The 27,298-nt window shown below is 49.7% G+C and overlaps 1 protein-coding gene across 3 annotated transcripts; it reads left to right on the forward strand.

Moving 5' to 3' along the window:
• The first annotated feature begins 9,183 nt into the window (after positions 1–9,183).
• RACGAP1 (Rac GTPase activating protein 1) lies at positions 9,184–17,749 on the forward strand. Of its 3 annotated transcripts, none has more exons than XM_032996437.2 (17): positions 9,184–9,242; positions 10,454–10,542; positions 10,963–11,165; positions 11,537–11,673; positions 11,885–11,954; positions 12,174–12,227; positions 13,012–13,089; positions 13,205–13,322; positions 13,529–13,659; positions 13,894–14,058; positions 14,454–14,549; positions 14,791–14,989; positions 15,337–15,442; positions 15,663–15,795; positions 15,951–16,086; positions 16,351–16,459; positions 16,780–17,749. In XM_032996437.2, exons 2-17 carry the CDS (start codon positions 10,458–10,460, stop codon positions 16,853–16,855), a joined length of 1,896 nt encoding a protein of 631 aa, XP_032852328.1. In that variant the 5' UTR covers positions 9,184–9,242; positions 10,454–10,457; the 3' UTR covers positions 16,856–17,749. The 3 variants fall into 3 exon arrangements, with proteins under 3 accessions (XP_032852328.1, XP_032852330.1, XP_032852329.1); XM_032996439.2 differs by having other exon boundaries at positions 15,951–16,080; XM_032996438.2 differs by lacking the exon at positions 9,184–9,242 and adding an exon at positions 10,166–10,183.
• Positions 17,750–27,298: the final 9,549 nt, after the last annotated feature.

The following is a 27,298-nucleotide window of genomic DNA, read 5'->3' on the forward strand; positions in this document are numbered from 1 at the left end:
TGAATCGCTTAACAACCAGGCACCTTGCAGCGCGGGTGCGGGGGACCTGGAGACACGGCGAGTGATGGGGAAGGGGGGAAGGTGGCTTCGGCTCTCCTGAGGTTTTGTCAGCAGGAGACAAACTCCCCGGGGCCCGTCTCCTGTGGGAAGGCAGATACACCTCCTCGCCAGCAGCCTCGGGAAGAGCCGTATCGCTGCGTCTATGTTGCACCAACATGGCACACCTGGGTGTGAATATCTGGGATTTCCTCCTCTTGCTGCTTGTCACCCTCGGATCTGGCTGCCCCTCGCCTGCTTTGGGGCTGCTGTGTTATTTTACAGCCCTTTCAGGGCTGTTTCTACTCTCTTGCCATCCCGGAAATCTTGTGATCGATCAGCTGCAGCTTTTCAGAGTTGTGAATGGCACATAGCAAACCGAAGGCGGATGGAAACCCTGCAGAAAGTCACTGAGCTGAGCGTGCGGCTTCATTAGCTCAAGCAATTAGCGTGAGGCGTTGCAAAACCGCTGGCTACCGCTCAACGGCTGTCCTGAAACACTTTCCCCATGCACCGATTCCACCTTGGCTGGCTCCTGCCATCCTCACTTGTTTTACCCTGAAAAAAAAGCCTCTCATCTGGGGACACACGGCCCAGGGGCTGCTCTCCTGGACTGGAAGGTCTGAAGATGCTCAGGCTGGATGGGACCTGTATCTGGAAGTGTGGGGCAGAGACCAAACAAACTCTTTTCACAGGGTTCTGGGCTGTGGCTGGGTCAAGCAGGGATCTGTGTGGTGGACAGCAATCCTGCAGCGCTGCCCAGGGCCATCTCTCCTGGCTCCTTGCTCTCTTCGCTCCTCTGATGTCTCTATCAGAAGCCCAAACTGATTCGGAGGCGAAGTGGCCGTGCCGGGGTCCCTGCAGGTGCGCGCGGTGAAGGCAAACGCCTTGCTGCAGTCCCAGCCCACGAGCGGGTACCAGCACTGCGTGTGAGCACGCAGAGGAGATGCTGGGACGTGCAACGTGCGGAGCAGGGCGGCAGGATCCCCCAGCTCCTCCCTGGGTGCAGATCCAGCCCTGCCCCGCTCATCCGATACCATTTCTCTGCCTGCGCTGCCTTTGCCAGCGGCTGCTTGTCCCCGTGTCCTTGTCACTGCCACAGAGCCCGTTCAGATCACATTTTCTTTTATTTCCTCTGACACCGGTTGTGGTCACAACAAAACTCATCTCATTAAGGAAACGCTGAGGATAGCTGGAAGGGGAAATGGATCCCCCTGTCTGGTAAGTGCCAGGCCGGGGCAGTGGCACGCGCTCGCTGTGGCCCCGAGCACTGCGGAGCCGCGATGGAGAAGGCAGCTCGCGTGTCTTGGGCGTGCAAACACGCTCCAGCAGCCTGAGCGAAGGCGTAGGAGCCAAAGGGTTAACACTGCCAGCGTGCAAACATCCTCCAAACAGCACCGATGGGAGCAGCGAGCCTCTCGGCTCTCTGAAAGCTGGCAAACAAATTAAAGCAATGTTGCAACTAATGCGTTTCTTTGCAGCAGAGAGGAGGAAAAGCACCGCTCAAAGGCTGAGGAGACAAAGGCGGTGCAGATGGGTGCTGGGGGACCCGGCGAGCGCCACGTGCTCTGCGCTGCTTTGCTCGGAGCTAAGCTGAGATTTGCTGCTACGGCTGTGACAGCGGCTGGAATAACCTGGGGAGGATTTATGGGAACCACATCAGGGCCGAAGCGGGGAACCTGCCTGGGAAGGGCTGTGGCTGGGAGTTACTCTGGTGTTGCTGCTCCTTGGTGTTTGTGTCCCGTTTCTCCGGGAGGAATTGTGTTGTGCAGGGAGGGAATCCAGCACGATATGCTCCAGGCATATAGATCAGTGCGTCTTCTTCCCAGCAGCCGCCTGACACGCAGCAGTCCAGCATCTCTAAAAATGAGGTCCCGCTTGGCTTCTTGTGCTCTTATTTGCCTGAAAGAGGAATTAAACGGAGAGATGCAAATCCCCTGAAACAATATAATGAAGCCAGTGGCTGCGGTGGCCCCGGCGGAGCCAGGCCCGGAGCTGGTGGGTGCCGGGGGGGGAGGAGGAGGCTGGTTGGCAGGAGTTTGGTGTGTGGTGAAAGGGCTGGTGGAGTTGGGCAGCCTGGACCCACAACTGTTGTTGGGGGGGCTGCTGCCAGTCCCTGACACGGCCTTGTTGTCCCCTTGTTACAGAAACGACACGTTTATCTCCTCATTACAAATGGGGGGGTGGTGGGTGGTGGTGGTGTTTGCTAACCTCCCCCTGGCAGCCGAGCCCGTGCAAGGAGCAGATGGAGCCCATCTTGAACGTGCAATCTCAGCAAAAGCAAAGCCAATAAGTGAGTTAATTACCAGCACGGTTTGTGAGAGCTGGGGATTCCCAGGGGATGGTGGAGATGAAGCGGCCCTTCGCTCGCCACCCGCAGCTGCGGGAGCCGTGCGTGCCGGAGGGGCCGGGGGATCCGGCTGGCCGCTGCGGGAGCTGAGCTGCCCTCCCTGGGGACGGCTCGCCTGCAGAAACCCTCGGCGGGCCGACTCGGAGCTCTGCAGATGATATCGAGGTCGTATCCGTCCTTTCCCCTGCGGTTTTCCTGGCTGTGTCTCGTGAGGCGTATTCACGGCATGGCTGCGAAGTGCCAAGCAGCGTCTGCTCTCCACAAGACGGTTGTGGCTCTGACTGTGAAAATACAAATATACCCGAGGGCAGAGCACCTTTTGCCTTTGTCTCGCTGCTGAGCAAAATTAGGAGAGAAAGTGGAGCAGCTCCTAAACCCTCCGGTTTAAAAGTGAATTTTAACCGGGCTTGGAGGACCGCTGGCCCCTTACCTGGTGCCTTTGGGGCAGCTTTGCCATGCCCCCCACCCCGGGCCGTGGGATGCCTGCCCAGTGATGTGAGGGACTTTCCAGCCCAAATGCCTGCCTGGAGGCAGCATGCTCAGCTCCAGCAGCGGGAGGATGCGGATGTGCTGGTTTGCCCTCCTCAGTGCTCCTGCTCTGCTCCCCATCAGCTGAGCTAATAAAGTTTGGACCCGTTAAATCCACAAACGGTTTCAAACTCCATTGCCCTGGGCTGGCTCGTGGCTCCCGTCCACCCCTCCCCTTGCGTATCTGCCTGGGAGATAAGGATGGCAGTGGCTTTAATTCCTCACTTATGCACTGACTGCCAATTCTCCTGCCCGCTCACCCTTGATAAATATTGCACAAAGATTTGGCTGCCAACGTGCCAGAGATAAAGGTCCAGTCCCGCCAGATCGCCTTCTTCTGTGCCTTTTGTCTCATTATGTGTCCAATTTGTTAAACAACCCACCTGCTGCAAGAGAGGCTCTTCCCGTCCCCGCTCCTGCTTCGGATTATTGCTAAACCTCTGAGCGAGCTCCCTCCTCCCCGTGCCCAGCCTCGGGTGGGAATTGAGGACTAAGAAAAGGCGTTGTCATTTCCAGGCCTTGAATTGTCATTGATTGGGGGATCGATAGCGGAGCCTGCCTTGGCTCAGCGCTCTCCTGGGCCTGGCAGGATCCTCTTCGATGGTGCGTGGGTGCTGAGGTGCTGCCGTGTCATCTGTGAGCCCGCTCCCAGCAGCAGAGCCCAAACCAGGATTTGGGGACACTCCTCCGCAACAAATCTACCCAAGAGCGAGTACCAGAGGCTCTGGCTGGGTTTAGCCTTGCTAAAAATCCTCGTTGCACCCCTGCGGCCGGGCTGGATGTGCAGTTTGGGTGCCGAGGGAAGGGTTAGTGCTTGGGAGGCGTCACCGGGAGCTGTGGTGTGTCCACCCACCACGTCTGGGTTTGCTGGAACTGGCTCCCCCCATCCCAGAAACCTTCCAGGAGCTGAAAAGCTGCAACCCGACGGTGCACAAACGTCTCACGGAGAGCGCAGCGCCGACGGGAGCTGCTCAGCCGCGCGATGGGGAGTCGTCGTGGCGTGCACGGGGAGGGCGCCCAGCGCTGATGGTGTCCGCCAGACCGTGCGGACAAAAGTCCTGACGCTCCAGCAGCGGGTGAGCGTTGCTCCTGGCTGAGCCTCAAATTTCAGAGCTGCTGTAGGCGAGAGGACAGGCAGAGGCTATCGATTGGGGTGGGGGGAGGGAGAAAGAGAGGGAAGGTCTCAAGCAGCCTTATCGCTGAGCATAGATCTGGTTGGCGGCATCTGCTAGAGCTGATATCCCCCCTCTGCACCCTCTCGTGCAGCATCCTGAGTGTCATCTCTCTTATGAGAAGATCAGATTTAAAGAGAGATGAGTGACTCTCAGATCTGGAAGTGTTTGAGCTCAAATGTGATGCACACGTCTGTTATTCGTGCTGTCCTGCTGGAAGAGCAGCTGTCCCAGGCAGCTTCAGATGCTATTTACCTTACAGGTCCCTGGATTCTCCAGTTTGGGGGTGGCTCTGACAACACGGTTTGATCACTATCACTTCTAAATCCATAAGAAATGTCATCTAAAGTGCAACAAATAACATTCTGATTATCTGCTGGATCCTAATGCTACTCCCTGGAGATAACAAGCTGCAATTTTCCCCCTGGGCCATACAATAATCGCCCCAATTACTCCCAAACAGTGGTTATTAAACTCACGGCACTGCTTTCATTTACAAAGCAAAAATAATTAAACAGGTGTCTATATTCGCTGTTTGGCTGGGAGTGACCGGAGTGATTTCTGCTTTGTTCTGGGAAAGAAACTCTGGGTGGCTATGGAAAACCTCCATGGCTTTTCCGCTCTGTGTGGCACGGTTCTGTCAAGAACGGTACAGAGAAGCTGCCGGATGATCGACCAAATAAAATGCAGTTGGTGTCTGTTAATGCTGGGGTTGGTATCCCAAAGGATGTAACCTCTATCCAACTATAACATCAGAGGGATTTAGGGAGATAGCGTGGTTAGCAAAGCGGAAATGTGATGGGCATATGAAATCACTCACGAGGCCCTTGCAGAGGTGGATGTGCTGGTTTGGTTCAGCTGGATCAGCGTTGGGAATTGCTGGGCAGGACAGCGGCGGCCCGTCCCAGCACAGGCTCCAGCAACCCCGGGGGAGAGGAGACAACGTCCCCTCACCTACGGCCCAGGGCAAACCTGCAAAGAGAGTGATGCTGCAGCTGAGACTTGCACGTTGCTGCTGTGCCTCTGGATGCACACGCGTGCTCCCTCCCCACGCAGGAGTGTGCTTCTGCACCCACACACGCAGCCAACACACACGGGCTCGCTCGGACAAGGCAGCTTCCAGTTTCTGTAGAAGAGGAGCTGTGAAAGCAGAGAGAGGGATGACCGGGACGGAGGGAGAGGCAGTGCTGGTGAATTATGCATGACACAGGGAGGAGAGCCGTTATCTGCAGGGACAAAGGCCTGTGCCAGGCAGCTCGGCTCTCCGCTGTACCTGTACCTTCCTTTCGCCCGCACTTTATCTTCGCTCCCAGCTTGTAATTCAGCCCAAATATCAGAGGAAGCTGGAAGATTAATTTTCTCTGTTTGCATGGCAAAGGAGAGGGGACGCGCTCTCACTCCAGAATCCCAGCTGCTTAATCCGCCGCCAAGGCCTGCTGAAGGAAAAGGCAAAAATTTATCAGCGTTGGCAAGTTGCTGGTGCGGGGAAGGGTGTTCAGACCCGGTGGCTGTGCTCAGCCCGGGGCTGCACGCTGGCTCCCCGCAAGCAGGTCACGGGCTCTCACAGCAGGGCTTGGTGTGCTCGATGCATGTGCAATTTTTGGTGGGCACTAGAAAAATGCAAAACCTTTCCCCCGCCCCAGTGTTAGGGCCTAAATGAATGTGTGGGGCTCAGGAGAGATGGAGTTGTTCCCTGCCCTGCCGCCGAGCGTGACCTGTGTGTCCTTCCAGTGTGGGAGCATTCACGGCTGTGAGTTGCTCAAATATTTAAGAGATGATACAACTGTATTAGTACAGAAACTAGATAAAGATCCCTTGAGTTTAAAGCAGGAAACATCAGCTCAGCTCTTATTTTCCAGCTCTCTCCCTTAGCTTACTCCCTGGCTTAAATGAAATCATAAATATCAGCCCACAAAGGTTCTTTGTCACTGTACACAGCTCCCGGCGACAAGAGGTCATTCATTAAAAGCCAGATTAAGGCAATAGAGACTCCCATTGTTTTTTAAGGAGTTCAGGATAAGGCCGTGGCTTCTCTGCTAACATTAATGCACTGTTTCACTATGAGAAGCAGAGAGGATGGACCGGGTGTCGGTGCAGGCAGGTTTGGCTGATCCCATCCAAGAGCTCTTTACCCCGCTGTCAGTCATCGCTGGAGGAATTATCCCCGGTTCACGCAGGCAGGAGATGGCAGATAAACCTGGTTCGTCGTTTGGACTGACAGCGCAAACACGGCTCCTTTGGCACCCTCCTCACAGCCCGCACGGGCGATGCGCCGAGCAATATTTTGTACAGATGAGGGATGGCTGAGGCCCCGCAGCTCCCACCCAACGGCATGAGCGTGATGCCATCTGCCGGCCTGCGGCTCAGGCCAGGCGCAAGAAATTAGATAATAATTCCCCAAAATGTCCAGTTTCCTCTGGCTAAACCCAGGCTGCCTTCCCTGCTCAGCCCGCCGGGTATTTTCCTCACACTACTGAATCATTCCTTTTTGAAATCCACACCGTATTAACGCATGAAGAGAAATGCACCTTAGATAATATTTTCTGCCTTTTTTTCCCCCTGAAGAGAGGCTGCTATCTTAAACTTTCTAGTTCCACTTTCTTGATCCCCCCCCCCCCTTTTTTTTTTAATGAGTGACTGTTCATGAAGACCATAATGCTCTAACTGGTTTTGGATTAAAAGGAACTTAATAAAGGTTTCCCCTGAGCACAAAGCCACACAAATGGGTTTGCCATTCTGCAGTTAATTAAGCAGGAGCCGGGCAGAGAGAATTGTGTTTGCAAAGCTCTACCAGAGGATGAGGCTAGGAGGGAAAGGTTTGCTATTGAAGGGCTGCTTGCTAGCACAGTGAAGCACAGGGGCAGATTTCTTTGCATTCTGCCCCAAAAGATCAAAGCTCAGGGTCAGCAGTGAGCCCTTTGGTATTTTCATGAGCAAAAATCCTGGTCACATCATGGGGTCCGCAAGTGCTGACCAGCAAAGGAGTCTCCGGCGGCTGGAGGAGGCGAACAGGCTGAAGACCAAACGGAGTGAGACTGCAGAAGGAACTGGAGGAGAATTTCTGCTGCCTGAAAATGTGAAGTGCTTCCGCCAGTAATCGCCGGAATCATCAAATTAGCATAAATTCTATTAACGGTTTCCCAGATGAGACATTTCAAGGCTTCTCCCTCCCCTCCCCGACGCAAACAAAAGAGAGTATAATTACTTTGCAATAAAGCAGTTACTAAAAAGGACCTCAATCCTTTTGCCTTTTCTTCTCCCTTGAAATAAAACTATGTATGAAAGGTGCTTCTGACCTCTCTGCTCTCATCATGCATCAGTCAGGAAGGAGGAAAGAAAAACTCTATAAATCTTTCAGGGTCCGGGGCTGGGACCGAGCAAGTGGCATGTGCCCCAGGACCTGGCCCATTTGCCATGTCCACATCATATCAGCAGGCGAAGGGGTTTCTGAGAAGCTTTTTGGGGGGACTTGGTTCCTGATGCCCTTGGAGCTCCCACCCATCATGTTTCAGAGGAGGATTCGGAAGTACGACATCTGAACACATATGGAAGAAATCTAATTTGCCTAACACTGAAACCCAGTACCTAACTCACTACAAGCACCATGGGGGCAATAATCTAAAATAATGGGCCTTTTTATTGGCACAAGATTGCGGATGACAATTTAAAAGAGAAGAGAATTTGCTTATGAGCAAAAGCCTCCTTAACTCTTAAGAATGACACTAAAACAACCTGCCTATAAATATGATCTGCCAATAGAGACATCTTAGCTGTGAAGATTTAATTACAGGCAGGAGCTGCAGGAGGCCCCGGGGCTGACACCGAAACAGCTGAACCTCCTCAGAAACGAGGGTGCAAGAAGTGCCAGGATGGGATGTACACGTACAAGCGGCTCTCAGCAGAGCCAGGTGTAACTATCAGCCTCCAACTTGCTTTCCAGACTGGGGCAAATTGGGCTTTTGGATGATTTTCCATTCCATGAGGTCAAATATCAAGGTCAGTGCCTTTTTCTTGCTCTGCCATTGACTCCGAGGGCGAGTTGTGTCTCTTCTGGGCCTCAGTTCCCTTATAAAATGTAGATAACTTTGACTGTCTTCCTCAAGGAAGCCTCATTAATGTTTACTTTTCAGAAGACCTTGAGGCTTTTTACAATCTATTATGAATTAATTATTATTAAGTTAAAGCAGACTATATAGCCTAAATAAAGCAGTTCTGACAAAGCAGCTGGATGTTAGAGAGCAATCTGCTTTATGAACTCCCTTTTCCACTTAGCAATTTTAAGCATTTAGTTCCGCTTTCTAATTGCTAATATCCATTCTTCAATTACCCGCTGTTTTGTTTCAGATTTAAAAGATTAAAACGCGTTGTTATTTTATGATTATGTGATTTCACTTCTTGTAATTGTTGGGTTTTGGTTTGTGTTTTATCGGTTTGCATATTAAATGTCTGCGAATGGAAGACGCGTACACGGCTTGAAATGGGGTTTTGCCTTTTGGCACACGGGACGGATTGCCGGCTGTTACTCAGATCAACGTTTCAAAGACAAAAAATCAGTGCAGGCGTCAGATTTCTCAAACGACAACACTTAATAAACAGCCTCCTGGTGAGGTGTGGATGCTCTGACCCAGCTGTGGGTTGCATCCAGCACCTTGCGCAGGCCTCATGGTGCTCTGCAGAACCAGTGTGTGTGGGGCTCAGGCCCACCTGCACCGTGTGCCAATGGTTTTGCTTAAAATCACACCCAGGGCTTGGCCTGAGAACAGTTTTATCTCCCCAAAACATTCCCTCTGGTGCTAATGGCTCCTCAGAGAAGCTGCAGCCCCCGGTTTCGGGGGGCGTAGGCCCTGCCAGCGTCGCCGGCCGGCTCTGTTGCTAAGCTACACGGGCTGGAGCCCGCAACCAGCAGTAAAGATGGCGCCTGGCCGGCTTCAGCACTGGGTCATTCGGGCCTCCGTCCGCCCCCGCGCCGGGGAGCGCAGCAGACAGGCCGCGCCCTCAGCAGACATGGCGCCGGCATGGCTTCAGCCGCCCTGTGACCAGAGCCAATGAGAGGCCGGGAGGGTGGGGAAGCGCGCTGGGATTGGCTGACGGCGGGGATTCAAACCGAAGTGCGGGGCGGTTGGGCTCGGCGGTTGGAGTCGGGGCCGGCGGCCCAGGTGAGTGCGCGGGAGCGTGAGGGGCGGCTGAGGGGTGCGGCGGGACCCCGGTACCGCCCCGGTGCCCCGGTACGGGTGGCGGGGTCCCCTCACGGCCCGAGGGGAGCCGCCTTCCCGGCGCAGCGTGGGCCGGCGCCCAGGGCGGGTTTCCTCCGAGACGTTTTCCCTCGCTGCCTCCCGGACGGCCTTGGGGGGCGGCTGTGGGTGCTGCGCGGGCTGGCCGTGCTCCCCCGCCGTCGAGTTGGGCGCGGGGTTGATGATCGTGGTGCTGGTTAATTAAGGCACGAAACTGTAGAAGTTCCCTATGCGATTAATTAAGCAAGGCTACAGGGAACAGAAGAGGGCCTTTTAGCAGAGAGCTTTTTCACACCTTGTAGTCTGCATAATACAGAAAGTCCTGAGATATCGGTGTCTGTAACTGGGAATCGAGTACTTCAAAGCTTTATGCGGTGGCCTAAGCGTTAAACTGGGGTGTTGTACTCCCTCCTGGCACCTCTCCCGACTACCTGCTCCTGGTGCTAATTCATTAGTCGAGGCTGTTCTGCGTGCCCCAGCAACCTCTTGCATCAGGGAAGCAATTTCTGTGTTGCTGAGTTGGAGACTTTCCTCTTCATTGCTTCTGTTTATGCCATTGTTGCAACTGTTTGAGGAAAATGTGCTGACTGTCTGAATTTTAACAGCTATTTGCAGGAGGAGCTGTAACTTAAAATGCAGCTAAATTTAAAACTGTATTAAAATTCCCCAGAATGCTGCTCCTATTTTTATCTTACGAAGCTCTGAAAACTTGCAGATTTTTAGTGGCCTATATAGTACCAAGTTATTTGTAGACAGGGCATGAGCTGTGTTCTGCAGCCTTCTAGAAGGAGAAGAATTTGGGATCCTTCATTGTGCCTTGGGTTCTGAGCCTCTGTAGTATACTGGAGAGTATTTGCAGAGATCAGGTGAGGAGCTATACTGCTTCTCTCTATGGCTCTGCTATCTGTAATCTCTGGAGGGGTGACGATCTTCATTCTCTATGAAAGAACTTAGATGCATATATCTCCATAAAACATAACTCTTAATGTATTTTTGTTTGTGCAACTTCTAAAGCTCGCCTTAAAAAAAAAAATCAGTAATTCTGAAGCTGATTCTCTTTGGGCTGGTAACACGTTTTCTGTTTGGAGGTGAGAAGAAAGGGCTGGGCTGTTTATTTAGCTCTGCTTTCTTGGCAGGAAGATGGAGACTGCGATGCTGAACTTACGGAGTCTGTATGATCAACTTATGCGCCAGGCTGAAGTTTTAAGTGAAGGAAATGAATACCGTAAGTTCTGTTTCTGAAGTGGGTTGTGCTGTCTTTGCTGTAAGAACATAAACATGCAAACAAATATTACTGGCTGATATTGAAGAATCTGTTGATGATCTTAGGGGTAAGAAGACCGCTACAGGTGGTCAGATTTGAGGGTGTTTTCACTGTTGAGAAATACGAAGTCGCAGGCTGAACTTGTAGGCAGGGCCACGTGTCGCAGCTCTTCTGGCTGATCCTGACATGAAGGACTCGGTCTGAAAATCTGCAGGATCTCATGATCGTCTATAGTGTGGGTGGGTTTGCCAAAAGGCTGGCTTCTTCACTCTTCCATCAAGAACAGGTTATATTAATAGATATCTACTGTCAGGGAAAGGAGAGCTGCTGCATCTCCTCTGCTTGCCAGGGTAGTTAAAGATGTATGTGTCCTCTCTCCAGAGTTTATTCAGTTAGCAAAGAACTTTGAAGAGTATCGCAGAAAACTGCAGAAGACAGAGCATGAGCTTGGCAGGTACAAAGATCTTCTCATGAAAACTGAAGCTGAACGTAGTGCTTTGGACGTGAAGCTGAAACATGCTCGCAATCAAGTGGACGTGGAGATCAAACGGAGGCAAAAAGCTGAAACGGACTGTGAAAAGCTAGTGAGTAATTCCTTTATTACCAGTTAGCTCTTTAGAGTGTGGAGACAAGGTGATTAAACTGCATTGATCTATGGAAAATAAAGACTGGCACTCATGATAACTTTTTTCCCCGGGGAGGAAAATACCCAACAACAACAAATTAGCTTGGCTCCTCGTAGCAGCCCTCTGCTTTGGTCTGGAAAAAAACGACTGGCTGCTGTTCGGAGCTGAGCTGCCATTACCTGTCAGAGCATGGGCTTTGCAGCCATTCATCTATTGACACAAGTTCTGAGAGCCTATCTGTGTGGTATCTCAAACGCTTGACGCTGGTTCATACTGTAATTAAACACAGTTTATCCTGTGGCAGCCTCTGATATTATCTACCTTTACAGGAGCGGCAAATACAACTGATTCGAGAGCTGCTCATGTGTGATGCCTCTGGCAGTATTCAGCTAAGTGAAGAGCAGAAGTCTGCCCTCGCCTTTCTTAACAGGCCACAGGTTTCTATAGGGGGTTCAGGCAACAAAAGGTAGGCAAAATGGCATTTTGTCTAAGCAACATAAGTGTCAAATATTAATCTAGACGTGTACCTCTGTGACACACACTGCACCCATATCGACAGAGTTTTACTTCCTATTCCAGTTTGAAATACAGGTTTTCTGAGTCAGAAAGATTGTTCTGGAACCATGGCTGACTGAAAGCCAAACTGATACAAGTTTCTTCTAATTTTTGCTTTTTAGGCTGTCTACAATAGATGAATCTGGTTCAATTCTGTCAGACATCAGCTTTGACAAGACTGATGAGTCACTGGTAATGTAACTGCAAGTTCTAAAGTTTTCCTCTGCTGTAAGACCTTAGGGGTGTAGGTTAATCTCTAGAGACCTCTTGTGTTTAGATTACTGTGGTATTAAACTGGTAGAGCTGATTTGCATTTCTCTGGTGTACTGTTGGCTAAAACTTAATGAAAGTCCTGGCCAGAGGCTGTATGGTATTTACACTGAGCTAACCAGCGTTGTGTATTTCCCACAGGACTGGGACTCCTCTGTGGTAAAAGCTGTCAGACTGAAAAGGAGAGAGAAGCGGGTATGTTCAATTCTTCCCCTCCAAATAGATTCCTTTGTTAGCCTTAGCTGACACAATGTCACCATCTGTCACCTCACAGCCACCTATAATGATGTCTGAGCTACTAATCACAATCAAACTTCAGATGGATGTGCTGCTGCTATAATTCAGACCTGCTGTGTGGATTTAGATTGAAAGTTAATTCTGATGGCGTTGTTTGTCTACTGAAAATGGCTGGAGTGGAGTTACACACAGTGTGTTCAGTTATGGCCTAGAGTTTGCAGGAAGCACTTGAAGATTATTAACAGCTACCAGATCAGGGGAAAAATCATGTAGGAAATTAATATTTTTCTGTAAAAAAGCTTGTGCTTGTTCCATTCTGCTGTTAGTACGCAGTAGGGACAGGTGGGGAAGGACAGCCTGAAATCATCACTAGCAGAGTTGGGCAGAGTCTGGGACTTGCTTAGTTGCCTTTCTTTCTTTAAGTGCGTGGTTTTGGTTGTGGGTTTGTTTTTCTGGGTGTGTGTTTGTTTCCCCCCCCCCCCCCCCCCCTTCCTTTCTTTCTTTTTTCTGAATTGGATTATAAAGCTGGCTAGGAGAATTATTTGAAAGAGCAGTAATTGAGGCCCCATGATACTTCATGGCAACTTCAAGGTTACCATGACGAACAGATACCGTGGAAGAACTTAATGTATCTATGGTGCGTGCAAGCAATTGTTCAGTCCTTCCAGTTACACAGAAGTAGTATAACACTAAATTAGGAGCATACCTGCTTCATAGATGAAAACATATCGTATCTTTCCAGCGGTCTTCCAGACAGTTCATTGAAGGCCCTCCGGGTCCTCAGAAGAAAACCAGATCAATTGGCTCCACAGCAGACCAGGTATGGTGGTCCCGCCCGGGTTTGTGTGCGCTTGCATACCTGTTCCTAAGGCCAATGAACTAGAAAAATCCCCTGTCCTGTCAGCGTTGATCTCACTGTGTATTTTTCATCACAGGGAAATGAATCCATAGTAGCAAAGACAACTCTGATGGTCCCCAATGATGGTGGCCCCATTGAAGCCATCTCCACTATCCAGACTGTGCCGTACGGTCTGAGAAGCCGTCGGAAGAGTGGTAGGTGTTTTGTCTTGTTTCTGTTTTGTCCTAGTCCTGAAGCAACCGCTTGGTAGGCCGGTGGCTACCCTGGCATGTTAGAGCTGCCTCCCGCCTGGACCTGGGCAGCTGCCTCTGGTTTATGATGCACTTGCTTTTCAAGCAAAGGTTATGGGGGGTGGAGGGTGATTCCATTCAGCCAACGCTCTTCCTCTTCTGTCTTTCAGGCCCTTTGCAGCCATGGAGCAGCGAGTCAAGCATAGGCAGTAAGCAGCTGGAATCCAAGTCGGAGACTGATGGCTCTGGCACCCCGCAGCACAATGCAGGAGTGAGGCTGCATGATTTTGTTTCAAAGACGGTAGGTCTACAGGCAGGAAGAATTTGAAACAGCATCTCCTTCCATTTTTAAATGTGTGTGATATCAAGCTATTGAGAAAAGGCTACCAGCTGTTATGTCTCAAGTCAATATTAACTGTACCACTTACCTGCATGAATCAGGGAATATGTTATTCTGTAAGGTTATCCAGCTGAAGTCTTTCTGAGTTACTACATTGCACTAATCTCTTCCCATTTGTGTGCTCTGAATACTTAGGTTATCAAGCCAGAATCATGCGTTCCGTGTGGAAAGAGAGTAAAATTTGGAAAAATCTCTCTGAAATGCAGAGACTGCCGTGTGGTCGCTCATCCAGAGTGTCGGGAGCGCTGCCCTCTTCCCTGCATCCCCACCCTGACGGGCACTCCTGTCAGGATTGGGGAGGTGAGCGTGGGGTGGACCTGCGGCTGCCAGCACAAACGGGCTGGTGTTTGGTTAGAGTTAGAACATGCTTAGGCTCCAACAAGTCTGCCTTCTACTCGAGAGCTCCTGTTGCTCAGAGCTGCATAATAAAATGTAAATGAGCTTGCTAATGTATCCTTCAGTAACCAGGGTGGTGGGTGGTAGGGATGCGATGTTAGGAGGGTGTTGGGTTGGGAACATGGCAGCTCTGGGTAGGCAATCCTGCAGCGTTGTGCTGATTGGAGGTAGTGTTGATCTTCTCCGGGCTGATAAAGAAGAAACAGTGCTTGTTTTTTAAGCTTAGATCTCCCTGAATTCCTGAGATTTTCCATGTCTTGAAGGCTAGAGTATTTTTAATTTTCCCTTCTGCTTCTTAGGGCACCTTGATGGACTTTGTCCCTTCTACTCCTCCAATGATCCCTTCCATCATAGTGCACTGTGTTAATGAGATCGAGCAGCGAGGGCTGCATGAGGTAAAAAGAAAACGAGGTGTGAAACAGTGCTAATGAAATGGGTTGTGGTGCTAGGGAAACAAACTGTTAATCCAAATATCTCTTATTTATGGTGTATGTAGTGCTGCTCAGTGGGTGACTTTGAGTGAGCAACAGTGTCTGTGTAGAGTGCTCAGGTGTGGAGAGAAAGTGAGAGTGGAAGAATGCCAGCTTTAGACGTATGGTTGATCTTCTACTTCTAAGCAATGCTTTCTGTTAATAGACAGGCCTTTACCGGATATCTGGCTGTGACAAGACAGTGAGGGAACTGAAAGATAAGTTTCTTAGAGCAAAAAGTGTTCCTTTGCTCAGTAAAGTGGACGATATCCATGCGATCTGTGGCCTTCTCAAGGACTTTCTACGCAGCCTGAAAGAACCTCTTCTCACTTTCCGGTTAAACAAGACTTTTATGGAAGCTGCAGGTAAGGAGTTGCTAAGTGACATCTCCGACTCTTTCCCTAGGCTTGATGGTCACAGGTTTGGGTGTTCTGTGAATTGTTAGACCACAGTGCTCTGTGGAGCCCTCGTGCTTGCAGCTGTGTTGATGATGATGTGCAATACTCTGGGAAGATCTCTCCTGCTGTACTGGCTTGGATGAGGAAAGAACCAAGTTCTAGTGCTTGGGCAGGATACAAAATGATTACAATGGCACGTGAAGTTTCTGGCTTTGTCTTTCAGGCTAGCTATTTCTGTGAGGGGACTATGACAACTGTAACTCTGGGACCACTTTCTGAGGTCTAAGCATTTTTTTTTTCTTTTTTTCCCACAGAAATCTCGGATGAGGACAATAGTGTCGCTGCTATGTACCAAGCAGTTGGTGAACTTCCTCAGGCCAATAGGGACACCCTAGCTTTCCTCATGATCCACCTGCAGAGGTATGCTCAAATGGACTGCTAGTTCTGAAAGGGGGATGTTGCCACTAGTGCTTTCTCTAATTGGGTCTTGCTGCTTGTGATCATAAAGTCTTGATTTTTAAAAAAAAAAAAAAACAACGGCTTTTTTCAGAGGCTGAAATGTGCGTGGGCTGGGGGAGTTGTATGACAAGTGAAGGGGAGAAGCTACATTCTCTCTTTCTTCATAATCTTTTTAATACAGGGTGGCTCAGAGCCCGGAGACTAAAATGGACATTACCAACTTGGCCAAAGTCTTTGGCCCCACAATAGTTGCTCACGCGGTACCTGACCCTGACCCGATGACACTCCTGCAAGACACTAAGCGGCAGCCCAAGGTAGGTCAGCAGAAAGGACTGACTTGAGCGAATGTATCCCACTTCAAGAATTCAAATGAATTGCTGGAGGGAGCCGAGGCAATGCCTGCCTGGTGTTGGTGTGTCAAAGCTGTGCGTTGGCGTGTAACGTCAGCTACTCACGGGTATCTCCGTAGGTGGTGGAGCGACTTCTGCTGCTGCCTATGGACTACTGGAGCCAGTTGATGATGGTGGAGCAAGAAAACATTGACCCAGCACATGTAATTGAGAACATCAATGCCTACTCCACTCCACAGACACCAGATGGTAAAGGTAACCCCTGGGTGCTGCTCTATTGCCTGTGCAGCTGCTGTGTTAAAAATTAACGACCTTCAACTAAAGCTGCTTGTGAAACTGTTGGAGCTAGCCATTCCTGCATGCTTTATGGAGGAAGAGGGAAGAAAAGCGTGCCAGGAAATACCAGATTTGTCTAGTATGTTTGACAGATGCTAGGGAATGTCTAATGTTCCTTGCATGGCAATGAAAACTTCAGCTGTCCTCGTGTTGCTCACTTTGCTGCCTTTCTGTTTTTGACAGTGAGCATGCTTGGACCCCTCACTACTCCGGAACAGCAGCTCTCCAAGACGCCGTCGTCTAGCTCCCTGTCCCAGAGGGTCCGGTCTACCTTCAGCAAAACCACTCCCAAGTAAGCGCCAGTGGGTGCTGTCATGGAGATGTTGGGATGACCACAGGTGGTTTGGGTGTTCAAGGAGAACTAAAACTAGACTTTTGGACCCAGTTCTGGGGGCAGCCTGGATTTACCACTCCGTCAACTCTCCCTTAATCAGTGCTGTAGTAACAGTGTAAGCTGCGTGATGGTTAATGAGTGTCATCGTATGGTAGGGAGAGGAGCACTTTGTTTGGGAGGTGGGTAAAATGTGGGTGAATGACCCCTGGGAAGGGCAGAGTGTTAGACCTCTGTATCCTAAATCCCAAACTGGTGTTCTTCTACTTTTCTTGAACTAGATTTGGGAGCAAAAGCAAGTCAACAACCCAGCTTGGGCATCAGGGCAACTTCTTTGCCTCTCCTATGCTGAAGTGAAGTGGACCTGGGAGTTAGTGTCGTCCTGGCATTTGCACACCAATATGCACGAGTACAATAAACGCAAGTCCTCGCCGCAGCCCTTGGCAGCTTATATAATAAGATGTTTTTCCTTTTATCTTTCAGCTTAACTGAGACTTTTAATGGGTTTTTATTGTGCAATGTATTTTTATTATCTAATGCTGTGCTGAATTTAGTATTGGTAAAGAAAGTAACTAACAAGATTTGTTCAAAGTGTTAATTAAAAATGCTAGAGGAACTCGCTGACACTTTTCAGTAGCATCCAGTCTTCTAACCATATGAAGTGGAACAGTCATACAAGGATTGTAAGTTTGTAATTTGAATTTTTTTTTTTTTCTTTTTAAAAACTCCAAAGGTGGTTTTTCACACAGCAGTGACACCCCAGTGGAACTTTGCCAGAATCCAGAATTTCAGACAGCACCTGGGTCTAATTCCTGGCTGGTGCTGTGGTTGTGCAGCCTGTAATCCTGAGGATGGCAGTGTTGCATTTGTCTGATGGGCAAAAGATGCTCTGTTTAATTAACTGCCAGAGGGACTGTGACTTCTGAAGAAACCTTTCCTGATACTGTGTTTACAAGGGGAAGATTTTGCAGAGGTCTGTCTGTAGCTGCAAACCCAAAGGATTCCTGGGTAGTCTAAATGAATTACTAGTGCTGCTCATACTGGTGAGGGGAATGAGGGTAGTTTAATAGCACCCTTGCTCTTGGGAGTCCCTGCTTTCCAAGATTGGGATATGTGACCTTGCCCAGTGCTGTGTGAAAAGACTCGTGGAACACGTACAAAAGTTTATACTGTTTTTATGGCTGTTGTTTTTACTGAGTTCTGGAAAACTGTTCTGACCTGTGCAGTTAAGTAAATCATGATTCTGTGTGACCTATGGTTCTGTACTCTGCCTAGTGCTTTTTACTTGTGCTATAGAGTTTTAACCAGGGCCTGTGTAGCGTTACAGGAGGCTGTGATGCTGTAATGCTGAGGTGCTGTGCTCCGAGTAGCTCCTGCCTCACAGGCTGATGAACCTGCCCGTTGTTGCTGCTGGGGTGCAGGATCAAGCACCAGGCTGTGGGTCCAGAGGAGGGAAGACAACAAGTTTTAGTCCCCAATATTGTATCAGGAGGTGACATAGCTTGGGCTGAATGTGGTTAATCTCTCTTCTGCTTGGTTGCAGGGTCTGGAGGGTGAAGTCCTCTCCTGCTGCATTTGCACCCTAGCCCTGTCCCACTGCAGAGGATGGGGCAGCTGGGGGCTGCTGCTCCCCTTCCCCAGTGGGGCTGGGGCCCAGGGCAGGCAGGTGTTTCTGGCCTCTGTTGTTCTCACGCACCCCAAATGTGCACAAGGGAGCACTAAGGCACGTTCCCCTTCCCCAAATCCTGTGTCTCGGACACTCTTGGCTTGGTCCTTTTCTGGAGCATCCTCTCTCAGACTGGCTCCTTGCACGTTCCTCGTTGGAGCAGAAACTGGGGCAGTTGCAGTGGGATCTGCTGCAGGACATCTGCCCTGGTCCCTGTGGGGACAGATGGGGCTTGGGGACACCTCAGCAAGTCATTCCCACTTGCTTACTGCTGGGCGCAGAGGTGGCCCTGCCAATGTTTGGAGATGTGGCTGCAGTGCTGGGGTGGGGACAGTGCCCACACCAGTTCCCCAGTGGGCTGTGTAAGTAGGTAGGACACTGCTGAGGAAGAGCTGGACCTGCCGTGAGCCTGGGGGAAGCAGAGTGAAAACTGAAGAAAGGGTGTATCTTCAGTTGTCCATGCTCTGGGTGCTTTAGGCTGCAGGGAGACACCGGTTACTGCACAGCAGACGTCACGTGGAAAAGAATTTAAAATATTTATTGATTGAAGAATATCAAGAGCCTCACTTTGGCCCCAGAAACAGGGATGAATACATTGTTCCTAGCGATTCCTCTTAAGTGGGTGCCAGTGCAAGAAAGGAACCCCCCCTGTTTTATGCTCAGGCAGGGGCAAGGGTGCACGTGCTTCAAAGGATTAACGCAGATATAATCACAACTTGAAGAACGCAGCTTTGGTAGGTGACAGAAACCTGTCTTAGAGGTAATGGTGAAAGGTTAAAGATTAAAACAAAAGAAACCTTTCACAGGACAAAGCCTTGGGAGGGGATAGTAGGCTGAGAGATAGAGCCTTGCAAAGTGAAGGAGATGAGAGATAGAGCCCTGAATTGAGGAACAAGGAGACCTCCCTTGGTCATGTGCTCAGAGATACCATCAAGCCTGCCCAAGTTGTGTCCTTTAGGTGAATTTAGCTCATTATAATATGACAACTGGACCTCTTGATGAGAAGCAGCACTCTATTCCAACAAGACCCCCAACCTGTGAGTTTGCACAGAATAGTAAAAAGAAAGTGTAACTCTAAACCGAGCCGTTGTTAACCAGTGAGGGACAAAGTGATAAGAAACTACCCAATGGCTATTACATTCGTGAAGCTTGAAGTGTATAAACATGTTCCTTGTCGCTTTTGGAATTACCACCTACCACCCATCTCTGCACAGATATGGATTAAACAAGTGTCTCGAGATTGGGGGTTTTTTTGACTCATTGTGCACCTGGTAAAAGAACCCAGATTTTTGGGACAACAGTATCAGAAAAAAGAGGTAAAACAGGATGCATATTATAGCTGGATGCAACGTGGAATTGCTGGTCTATGAATACAGATTCAAGTATAGAGAGTAATAGAAAATACATTAAAGAATAGCCCTGAGTAGGCCCTGAACTGAGGAGGAAGAAACCATCAGCCCTATAACCATATTCTTCCCAGCAAAGGAAAACAATCGTTTTCTCCCCTCAGGATGCTGATGAGTCACTGCAGCAATGTGAAGGGATTCGGGAGAGTTTATCATTAGAGGAATGAGGTAGGTACTTTTGTCTATTGCGTTTATTTTTTTTTCCTATTACGGACAACCTTTACTAGAAATTTGAGTAATTTGGATATTGTTAGCACTGCTGTAACTGGATCGATGATAACCGATTGCTTTATTTTGATTAGACTGAGGCATTAATTAGACTACCAGTAAGTTATACTTACATAAGGATTCAAGAATTATCTTTTGTGCAGTTTGGCTTGCACGAGCTGCTCCTCCGTTGCCTGTCAGGGCCAGGATGGGGCCCTGTGAGTTGGGTGATGGACAGAAGCTTTGACTCCCTGGGGCAAGGGCTGAGCTGGGCTGGGGGCAGTGCTGGCAGAACCCAAGAGAAATTCAGAGCTCAAGTCCCTCGGGCCTCGGCAGTGGTTCTTGGCTCTTTCTCCTGCTAATATTAGGACTGGTTTGAGGAAGATTACGGTTCTGTGAAAGAGCTATTAATATCATACAAAGCTTGGATGGAAGTCAAAAATAACAGCAAATGAGAAAACTACTAACCACAGAGCCAAACAGGAAGTACAGGCAAGGCTTGGTGTTGTGAAAGATAAACGGTGGGAAGGAAAAGCGAAAGAGCTGCAGTAAGATGCAGAGAAGAAAAATACAAATAGCTTTGGAGATAGCATAAAAACAGTCCTTGGCTCCAAAACACTTATGTTACATCAAATAATGCTGATCGAATCCTTTGAGCTGATTGAAAGGAAATCCTGGTGTATTGGGCCAGACGCTTCCCGAGTTTTGGAAAAACACCCGTCTGTCATAAAGTTCCTCTGCTGCCTTCTGGGGAACAGAGAGGGCTTGAGCCAGCTTGGTACCCTAACCCCCTCCTTGCCCTGGCAAGGGATCCGCTCGTCTTCCTCTCGAGCCTGTTCCTTTACCCGCCACGGTCTGCTGCTGTTACTGGGCAAGACTTGGACGTGTGAGCCCTGGTTTTCATCTTCCTTTGTAACAGCCATTGTACTTGCGATAATCTAGGAGCAGAGACGTGCTATGCTCTGGAGGAATAAATAATCTTTATAAACCCAAATGAACTGATTAGGAAATGCAGAGAGGCCAGCAGGCTCAGAGTCCTTTATCAAGCAGGAACAGGAAGAACAGAAATCCGGACTCTTAGCCTGATTCTTCTTAGACACAATGAAGGGGCTCTGAACCCCCAAAGCGCTCTGTAACTTGAAGCAGGAAAGACAGAGCCTGGAAACGCTGTTCTGGAAACAGCGGCTGCGGGGTTAGGACATTTCAAGGAGCTTCAACCGAGTAGCAAAGGCCAGAACTAAAAATACACAGAGGTGCAGCTGCAGGGTTTCCCTTGCAAAGTTTGAGCCCTGGCTGAATATTTAAAATCTTTCTCTTGCCATTCGCATCTAACATCCTTGTTGGCATTGAAGTACTTCTCCGAGTAAGAAGACGGGTAACAAAAAGGCGGTTAAGGTTTCTATCCCACCTTTCCAGATCCTGTTGACTCTACTACTCTGGGCTGCGTTCCTTGCAGTTCTGCGCGTGGATGGACGTACACGCTCCTCCAGAGGAGCAGGTGGCAAAAGCAGAGTTTTGCTAGCGCAGCAACACTTGTGCTGAGGCCCTGGCTTACAGCTTTGCTGGTCACTGTGCAAATCCCTGGCCCAAGAGCCAGGCTGGCAAAAGCCTGGGCTCTCCCCCGGCTCAGAACCTAGAGGATAGGCAGAGCATTGTGTAGCTTTTCCTGGACCAAACTAGGTAACATTTCCCCTGGACAAAGGCTGTGTACTTGAGAGATGCCTGTTTTCTGCCGTGTGCTTAATTGCTTCTACCCACAGCCTTTCCTTCAGTGCGTGGTACCAGCAGATGGCAGAGGATTTCCACCAAGGAGCTGTAACACACAACGGGGGTTCTTCTCTCCAGCCTGTGAATAAGCAGCTACACTCCTGGACTGCTTTAAGATTTCTGCCTTGCAGCTGGCTTATTTTTTAACAATATCCCAGTTTCCCTCCCCGCCCCCTTATTTGGATGAGAAGACCTATATTTAGCAATGTGGCAGCTTCCCTTGGGTGTAAACATGGAGGGAAAACAGACTGGGACTTTAGAGAGCGTGAGCTGCCTGTGGAGGGCATTCATCCTTCTTCACAATTGAAGCTAGGAAGGGCCTAAGAAAATGACCAGGCAGCAAGTTTAAAATGAAAAAGGAAATATTTTTTTCCGTATAATGTATACTGAAACTTTAAGGGCAGCATTGTGTAAAAACAATCTCTGCCTCACCAAAATATTTGACCTCCTTGTTTTCAAATGCTTTGAATGTACAACAGAGAACAGCCTCTCTGTGCATGCCATGATGATTGCACTCATCCAAATTACCTGACACTGGAAATTAGATCTATTGAATTCCTCCAGATAAAGGTGGCCTAGACATTCTGCTTTGCTGATACATGAGCATCAGATGACATGTAACCACCAGAGACTGGATTTGCTGCCAGGGGACGATGCTCAGAGCTCTATCTGGAGATGGCAGTGAATAGCTTCACTCCAGACACTCCTGGTCCCCCCCCCAAACTGGACAGGGGATGCTTATAAAACCACGTCTCCTATAATCTGCAGCAAGAGCTGGGCAACTTCTCAAGCATGCACAGAGAGCAGAAAAAGGGAGCTGTTAAGCATTTCAAAATCTGAGGCTGAAATACCTTCCTGAAGTGCCTATCTCTCCTGAATTAATCTATCTCCAAAAATACGAGGATTCAGCTGTCAGTTTGCAGCTTGGCGAGCCAATGAGGTCACTGCAAAGGCTTGATCAACAAGAGAAAAATAATTCTAGGGAAAAGAAAATAGACGATAGCGAGGCGTTCAGTTAACTGACCTCAAAAACACAGCCCTCCCTGTCTGCTGTCTACGTGACCGCCTCACCATCTCGCACGTACAAAGGGTATGTCTGCAAAGGGCTGGAAGACACCCTGATACCAACGAACGCCCCTGGCTCCTCAGGGAGGGCTTCTTATCTCCAAGAGCAAAGCCTTCCCTTCTATCAGCACTTAGAGAGACACTCAACTGTCTTCCAACTGCTCTGATGGGCGATAAGCCCGGAGCATTTGCTACTCAGCGAGGTTGGGAAACTCCAGAGCGCCAGGGGCTGATCTAGGCCAGGCAGCTTGGCCGGGGAGAGCGGCAAAGCCCTGCCGTAAGCGTGCCGAAGGGCTGGGACGCTGAGACCTCTCGCCACCTCTCCGTTTTGAGCCAGCTCGTTCCCTGCCAGGGGCTGTAGCCTTCACGCCACCTCCCAGGGCCGGGTAGCGCGGAGCTACCTTGCAAGCGCAGGCAGCAAAGGCCAAAAAGTGGCTCCTCCTGATGAGCCTCTTTGTGGTGCGGGCGGTATCTGCCGCTTAGTTCAGATGGCTCCTAGCACCAGTAAGGAGGTGAGCTCTGGGCAGGCGAGGTTCTCGAGTGGTGGGAAGGGCCAGGACCCAGCGGTCTCCCTCCGGGGGTCTGAGGATGGTTCAGCTGGGAGCGCAGAGGGCACGGAGCGGGTGCCTGGTTTGTTCTCCGGAGATGATGGATGAGGAGGTGGGAGAAGGACACGTGGGGGAAGACAGCTGGCTGCACTACCTCAGAAATCAGACCCAACCCTACACTTCCAGGAGCCAACGCATTGCCGAAATCTCAGTTCCTATCTGGTCCTAACTCTTCCCACAGCAATGACTGCCCGGGGCGGGGAACACAGTGTTCCAGCCTTTTTTATTCCAAACCAACTCTTAGTCTAATTCTGTATTTCTTTCACTGGATTTGGGATCTCTCCTCCGTGGCTACAAGAGGGTCTCTCCTTGTTTTCTGGATTCAGAGTGTGTTGCGGGTCAGCAGAAGGAGGGGGGATGGCCAGGCTCCCCTGGAGAGCTGTGACTTGCATCTGAGAGGACCAGGAGCGGCAGCCGGAGGAGGCAGCAAGTGGCCCTAATTCTTGTAAAAGGGATGGGTCTGAATCCCAGTTCCAGACCACAGGGGAGGGTACAAGAGGATCCATAGGATTTGCAGGGTTGTTAACTAATGAAAGCCAGAACACGAGAGAAAATCAGATCCTCTGATTCCAGCAGCCAACTGCTGGTCCAAAGGCACGTGGTCCTACTATCGTGGCATAAAAGTAATGAGAAATTGTGGTGTTAAGATTCTGATAAGATTGCTGCAATAGTTCTGAGCCAAACTCTCAGAGAGCAATGGGAAAAGAAGAGAAGCTGAAGTGATGACAACCTGACATAATGTGTACAAAGAATGTGTAGAAGGAAAGAAATATAGCCAGTGGATGATTTAAATAGTGTGTTAATTAAAATAATATAGATATTGAAGGCAGATCTGTTTCCTGCACAACTTAGGAAAAAAACAAAACGTGGTACACTTGGACTAGTGCTTAGGTGTTTTGCATATGTTTAAAGAATATAAAAGTTCTGAAATGTGGCTGAGCTTATAGAAAGTCCCATGGAAACAAAAGGAAAGATCCGTCAGAGATGTGTGACCAGTCTGTTCAGGACAACTTCTTATTCTGGGTGTTCTGGAGAGGAACAGTAGCTAATTCTACAACTGCTTGGAGTCTTCCTTGGGTAGGAGATTGTTTCACTGGTGAGTAACAGAGAAATTTCTGTAGATGGAGAGGGGAGACCAAGGAAAGAGTAGATCTAAGTCTTTCCCAAGAGAAGAAGCTGATAGCGGGTAGTGTCAGGAAGGTCAAAATATGTCAGTCTAACTTCAAAGGGTGGTTGATCAGATAAGCATCATAACTGACACGGGTGATAAAGAGGGGAGAAATCTCAATACAGTAGGGAAAAAAACAAGCCAGAAATGCGCTTACATTCATTGTATACTTTCAGGTCATCTGGGTAAGATTAAATTCACTCAGCAGGTGGGAGAAAGCTGAGAAGGGAGACTCCACTAACCCGGGGAGGATGGAGAATGGTCAAGAAAAATGCCAAAGGTTTCTCTTAAAAAGGAGACTGAAGATGCAGAGAGAATTATGTGGTGTTGGGATCTGGGAAAACAGTGGAACAAGCAGTTAAACACGTTGTTTGTCAGCACCTAAAGAAGAACACCAAAGAAAATGAGAAACAGGCAATGCTAATTTGGCAAGATCCAACCATCCCAAGCTAAGATAATTTACTTCTGCAACGATGTTATGAGCGCTGCACTCCAAGAAGAGGCAGTAAATAGAGTTTTATGGCTTTTGACACTGTTCCACATGGTACATGAGCAAGCTGAAGAAACAGTTCAGATAAAATCACTCCAGAGTGGATCTAAGAATGACTGATGAGCCCTTTGCAGAGCAGAATTTTCAGCGGTTTCCTTGCAAAGTGGAAGGATAGAAGCAAAGCAGGTTTTGAAGAGCAGGTTAAAGAAAGGGGTCGGGAATGGTATAATTGGTCCTTGACTGGGCAGGAGGATGTGTCTTTCTCATCTCTATTCATGGAGGCTTCTGTAGATATTTTGGAAAAGAGCATAATTTTAAGTGCCATGAAACAAAAAAATTACCTTTTCTTTTTGCAACCAGGAAACTAAAATACACCTTGAAACAAGAAGCTGTCAGCAGCTTTAACTAACTAAAGCTAGCAAAAATATAGTGCAAAGTCGCTACAGGCAGAAAGATCCTTTAAAAAGTGTTAATTCATGAAGAAATAGCTCAAGTGGAGCCTGGATGCCTGCTCTCCCAAACAGGGATGGAACCTGGATATTTCTGCAAACAGATCTCCACTGTATTGTCTGTTCCTGAAAAATCCCTATTCCCTCAAATGCTGTGTTTGTCTTGGGACTTCTCTCTGAAATGTCAGTACACCCTTGCTGAGAAGGATTTTACCCTTGGCCAAAGTCACAAACAAGAGATTACATGATGTGGTTTCCTGTGCGAGCAAAACTGGGTTTGACAACCCACTGAACCTCTCAGCCTTGAAGGTTGAATCTTGTTTTCTTGGCTTTAACTTGGAACCGATTCAGCAAAGTCTTTTTGTCCTAACTTTTATCTAAACACAAAGAAAAAGAAGGGGGAGAATAAAAACATGCAGTGTCTTCTAGAAAAAGAAAACAAACTCTGTTACTCCGTATTTCTGACTCTCCCTCCATCAGCTTTCAGGAAATGAAGTGACAGAGCTGAAATTGTTTTATATAAATTATAATTTCCACCCAGTGCGATGACAGCTCCCCGCTCGCTTCTCTATCAAGTGGAGCTAAAGATGGACATCTAACATCTGTTAAATGTTCAACATCTTTGTTGGCAACAGGGACAGTGGCTTGAATGCGCCCTCAGCAAATTCCCTGCCACCCCCGAGCTGTGCGGTGGGGGACACGCGGGGGGGCAGGGATGCCACCCCGAGGGACCTGGGCAGGCTGGAGAGGGGGGGCTGTGTGAACCTCCTGGGGTTCAACAAGGGCAAGGTCCTGCCCGCGGGTCGGGGTGATCCCAGCACAAACCCAGGCTGGGCGAGGAGGGGATGGAGAGCAGCCCCGAGGAGAGGGGCTGGGGGGGATATTAGTGGGGGGAAAACTGCCCGTGAGGCAGCCCCGTGCCCTGGGCTGCAGCCAGAGCAGGGGGGGCAGCAGGGCCAGGGAGGGGATTCTCCCCCTCTGCTCCGCTCTGGGGAGACCCCCCTGCAGTGCTGGGGCCAGCTCGGGGGCCCCCAACAGCAGAAGGACCCGGAGCTGCTCGAGCGGGGCCAGAGGAGGACACGGAGATGCTGGGGGGGCTGGAGCAGCTCCCCTGGGGGGCCGGGCTGAGAGAGTTGGGGGGGGTCAGCCTGGAGAAGAGAAGGCTCCGGGGGGACCCTTCGAGCGGCCTCCCAGGGCTTAAAGGGGGGACAGGAAAGGTGGGGGGGGACTCTGGGTCAGGGGTGTGGGGATGGGATGGGGGGTAATGGTTTTAAGCTGAAAGAGGGGAGATTTAAGTTAGATAAAAGGCAGAAATCCTTCCCTGTGTGGGGGGTGAGGCGCTGGCCCAGGGTGCCCAGAGCAGCTGTGGCTGCCCCCTCCCTGGAAGGGTTCAAGGCCAGGTTGGACGGGGCTGGGAGCCCCCTGGGCTGGGGGAAGGGGGCCCTGCCCGGGGCAGGGGATGAGACTGGAGGAGCTTTAAGATCCCTTCCAACCCCAACCGTTCTTGGGTCTATGTTTTCTCATCCAGGCAAGTCTAATGGCCTCGTCCTGTACGAGACATCTCACCAGGACGGCAGGTTTACCCACGTGCTTTCACCCGCTCACACCAGCATCTCCTGGAAGCTTTGCTTCGGCTTCATCTGCTTGTTCTCACCCAGGACGTATCTCAGCCAGCAGCTATCAGTGGTGCACGGCAAAGACACAGTGCTGTGTGTATCTGCTAGTGCCATCCCACCAGCTGTTTTCGTGGCTTCGAATATACGTTGAATCAGACAAGAAGAAACGTGTGGTAGTCGTGTTGTTTATAGCGTTTTTGTAGCCCACATTTGGGGAGACAACTCGGTACAACCACAATGGACACTTGGCTTTATATCCAATGTCTACTGCTTGGCCAAAGTCTTCCCCAGGGCCGTGTGGCACCCAGGAGGCCCATGAAGACTCTCTTTTCTTTTTTTTTTTTTTTTTCCTTTTTCA

This window comes from Tyto alba, unplaced genomic scaffold, assembly GCF_018691265.1.
Source record: "Tyto alba isolate M040663 unplaced genomic scaffold, T.alba_DEE_v4.0 Super-Scaffold_23, whole genome shotgun sequence".
Classification (NCBI taxonomy): domain Eukaryota; kingdom Metazoa; phylum Chordata; class Aves; order Strigiformes; family Tytonidae; genus Tyto; species Tyto alba.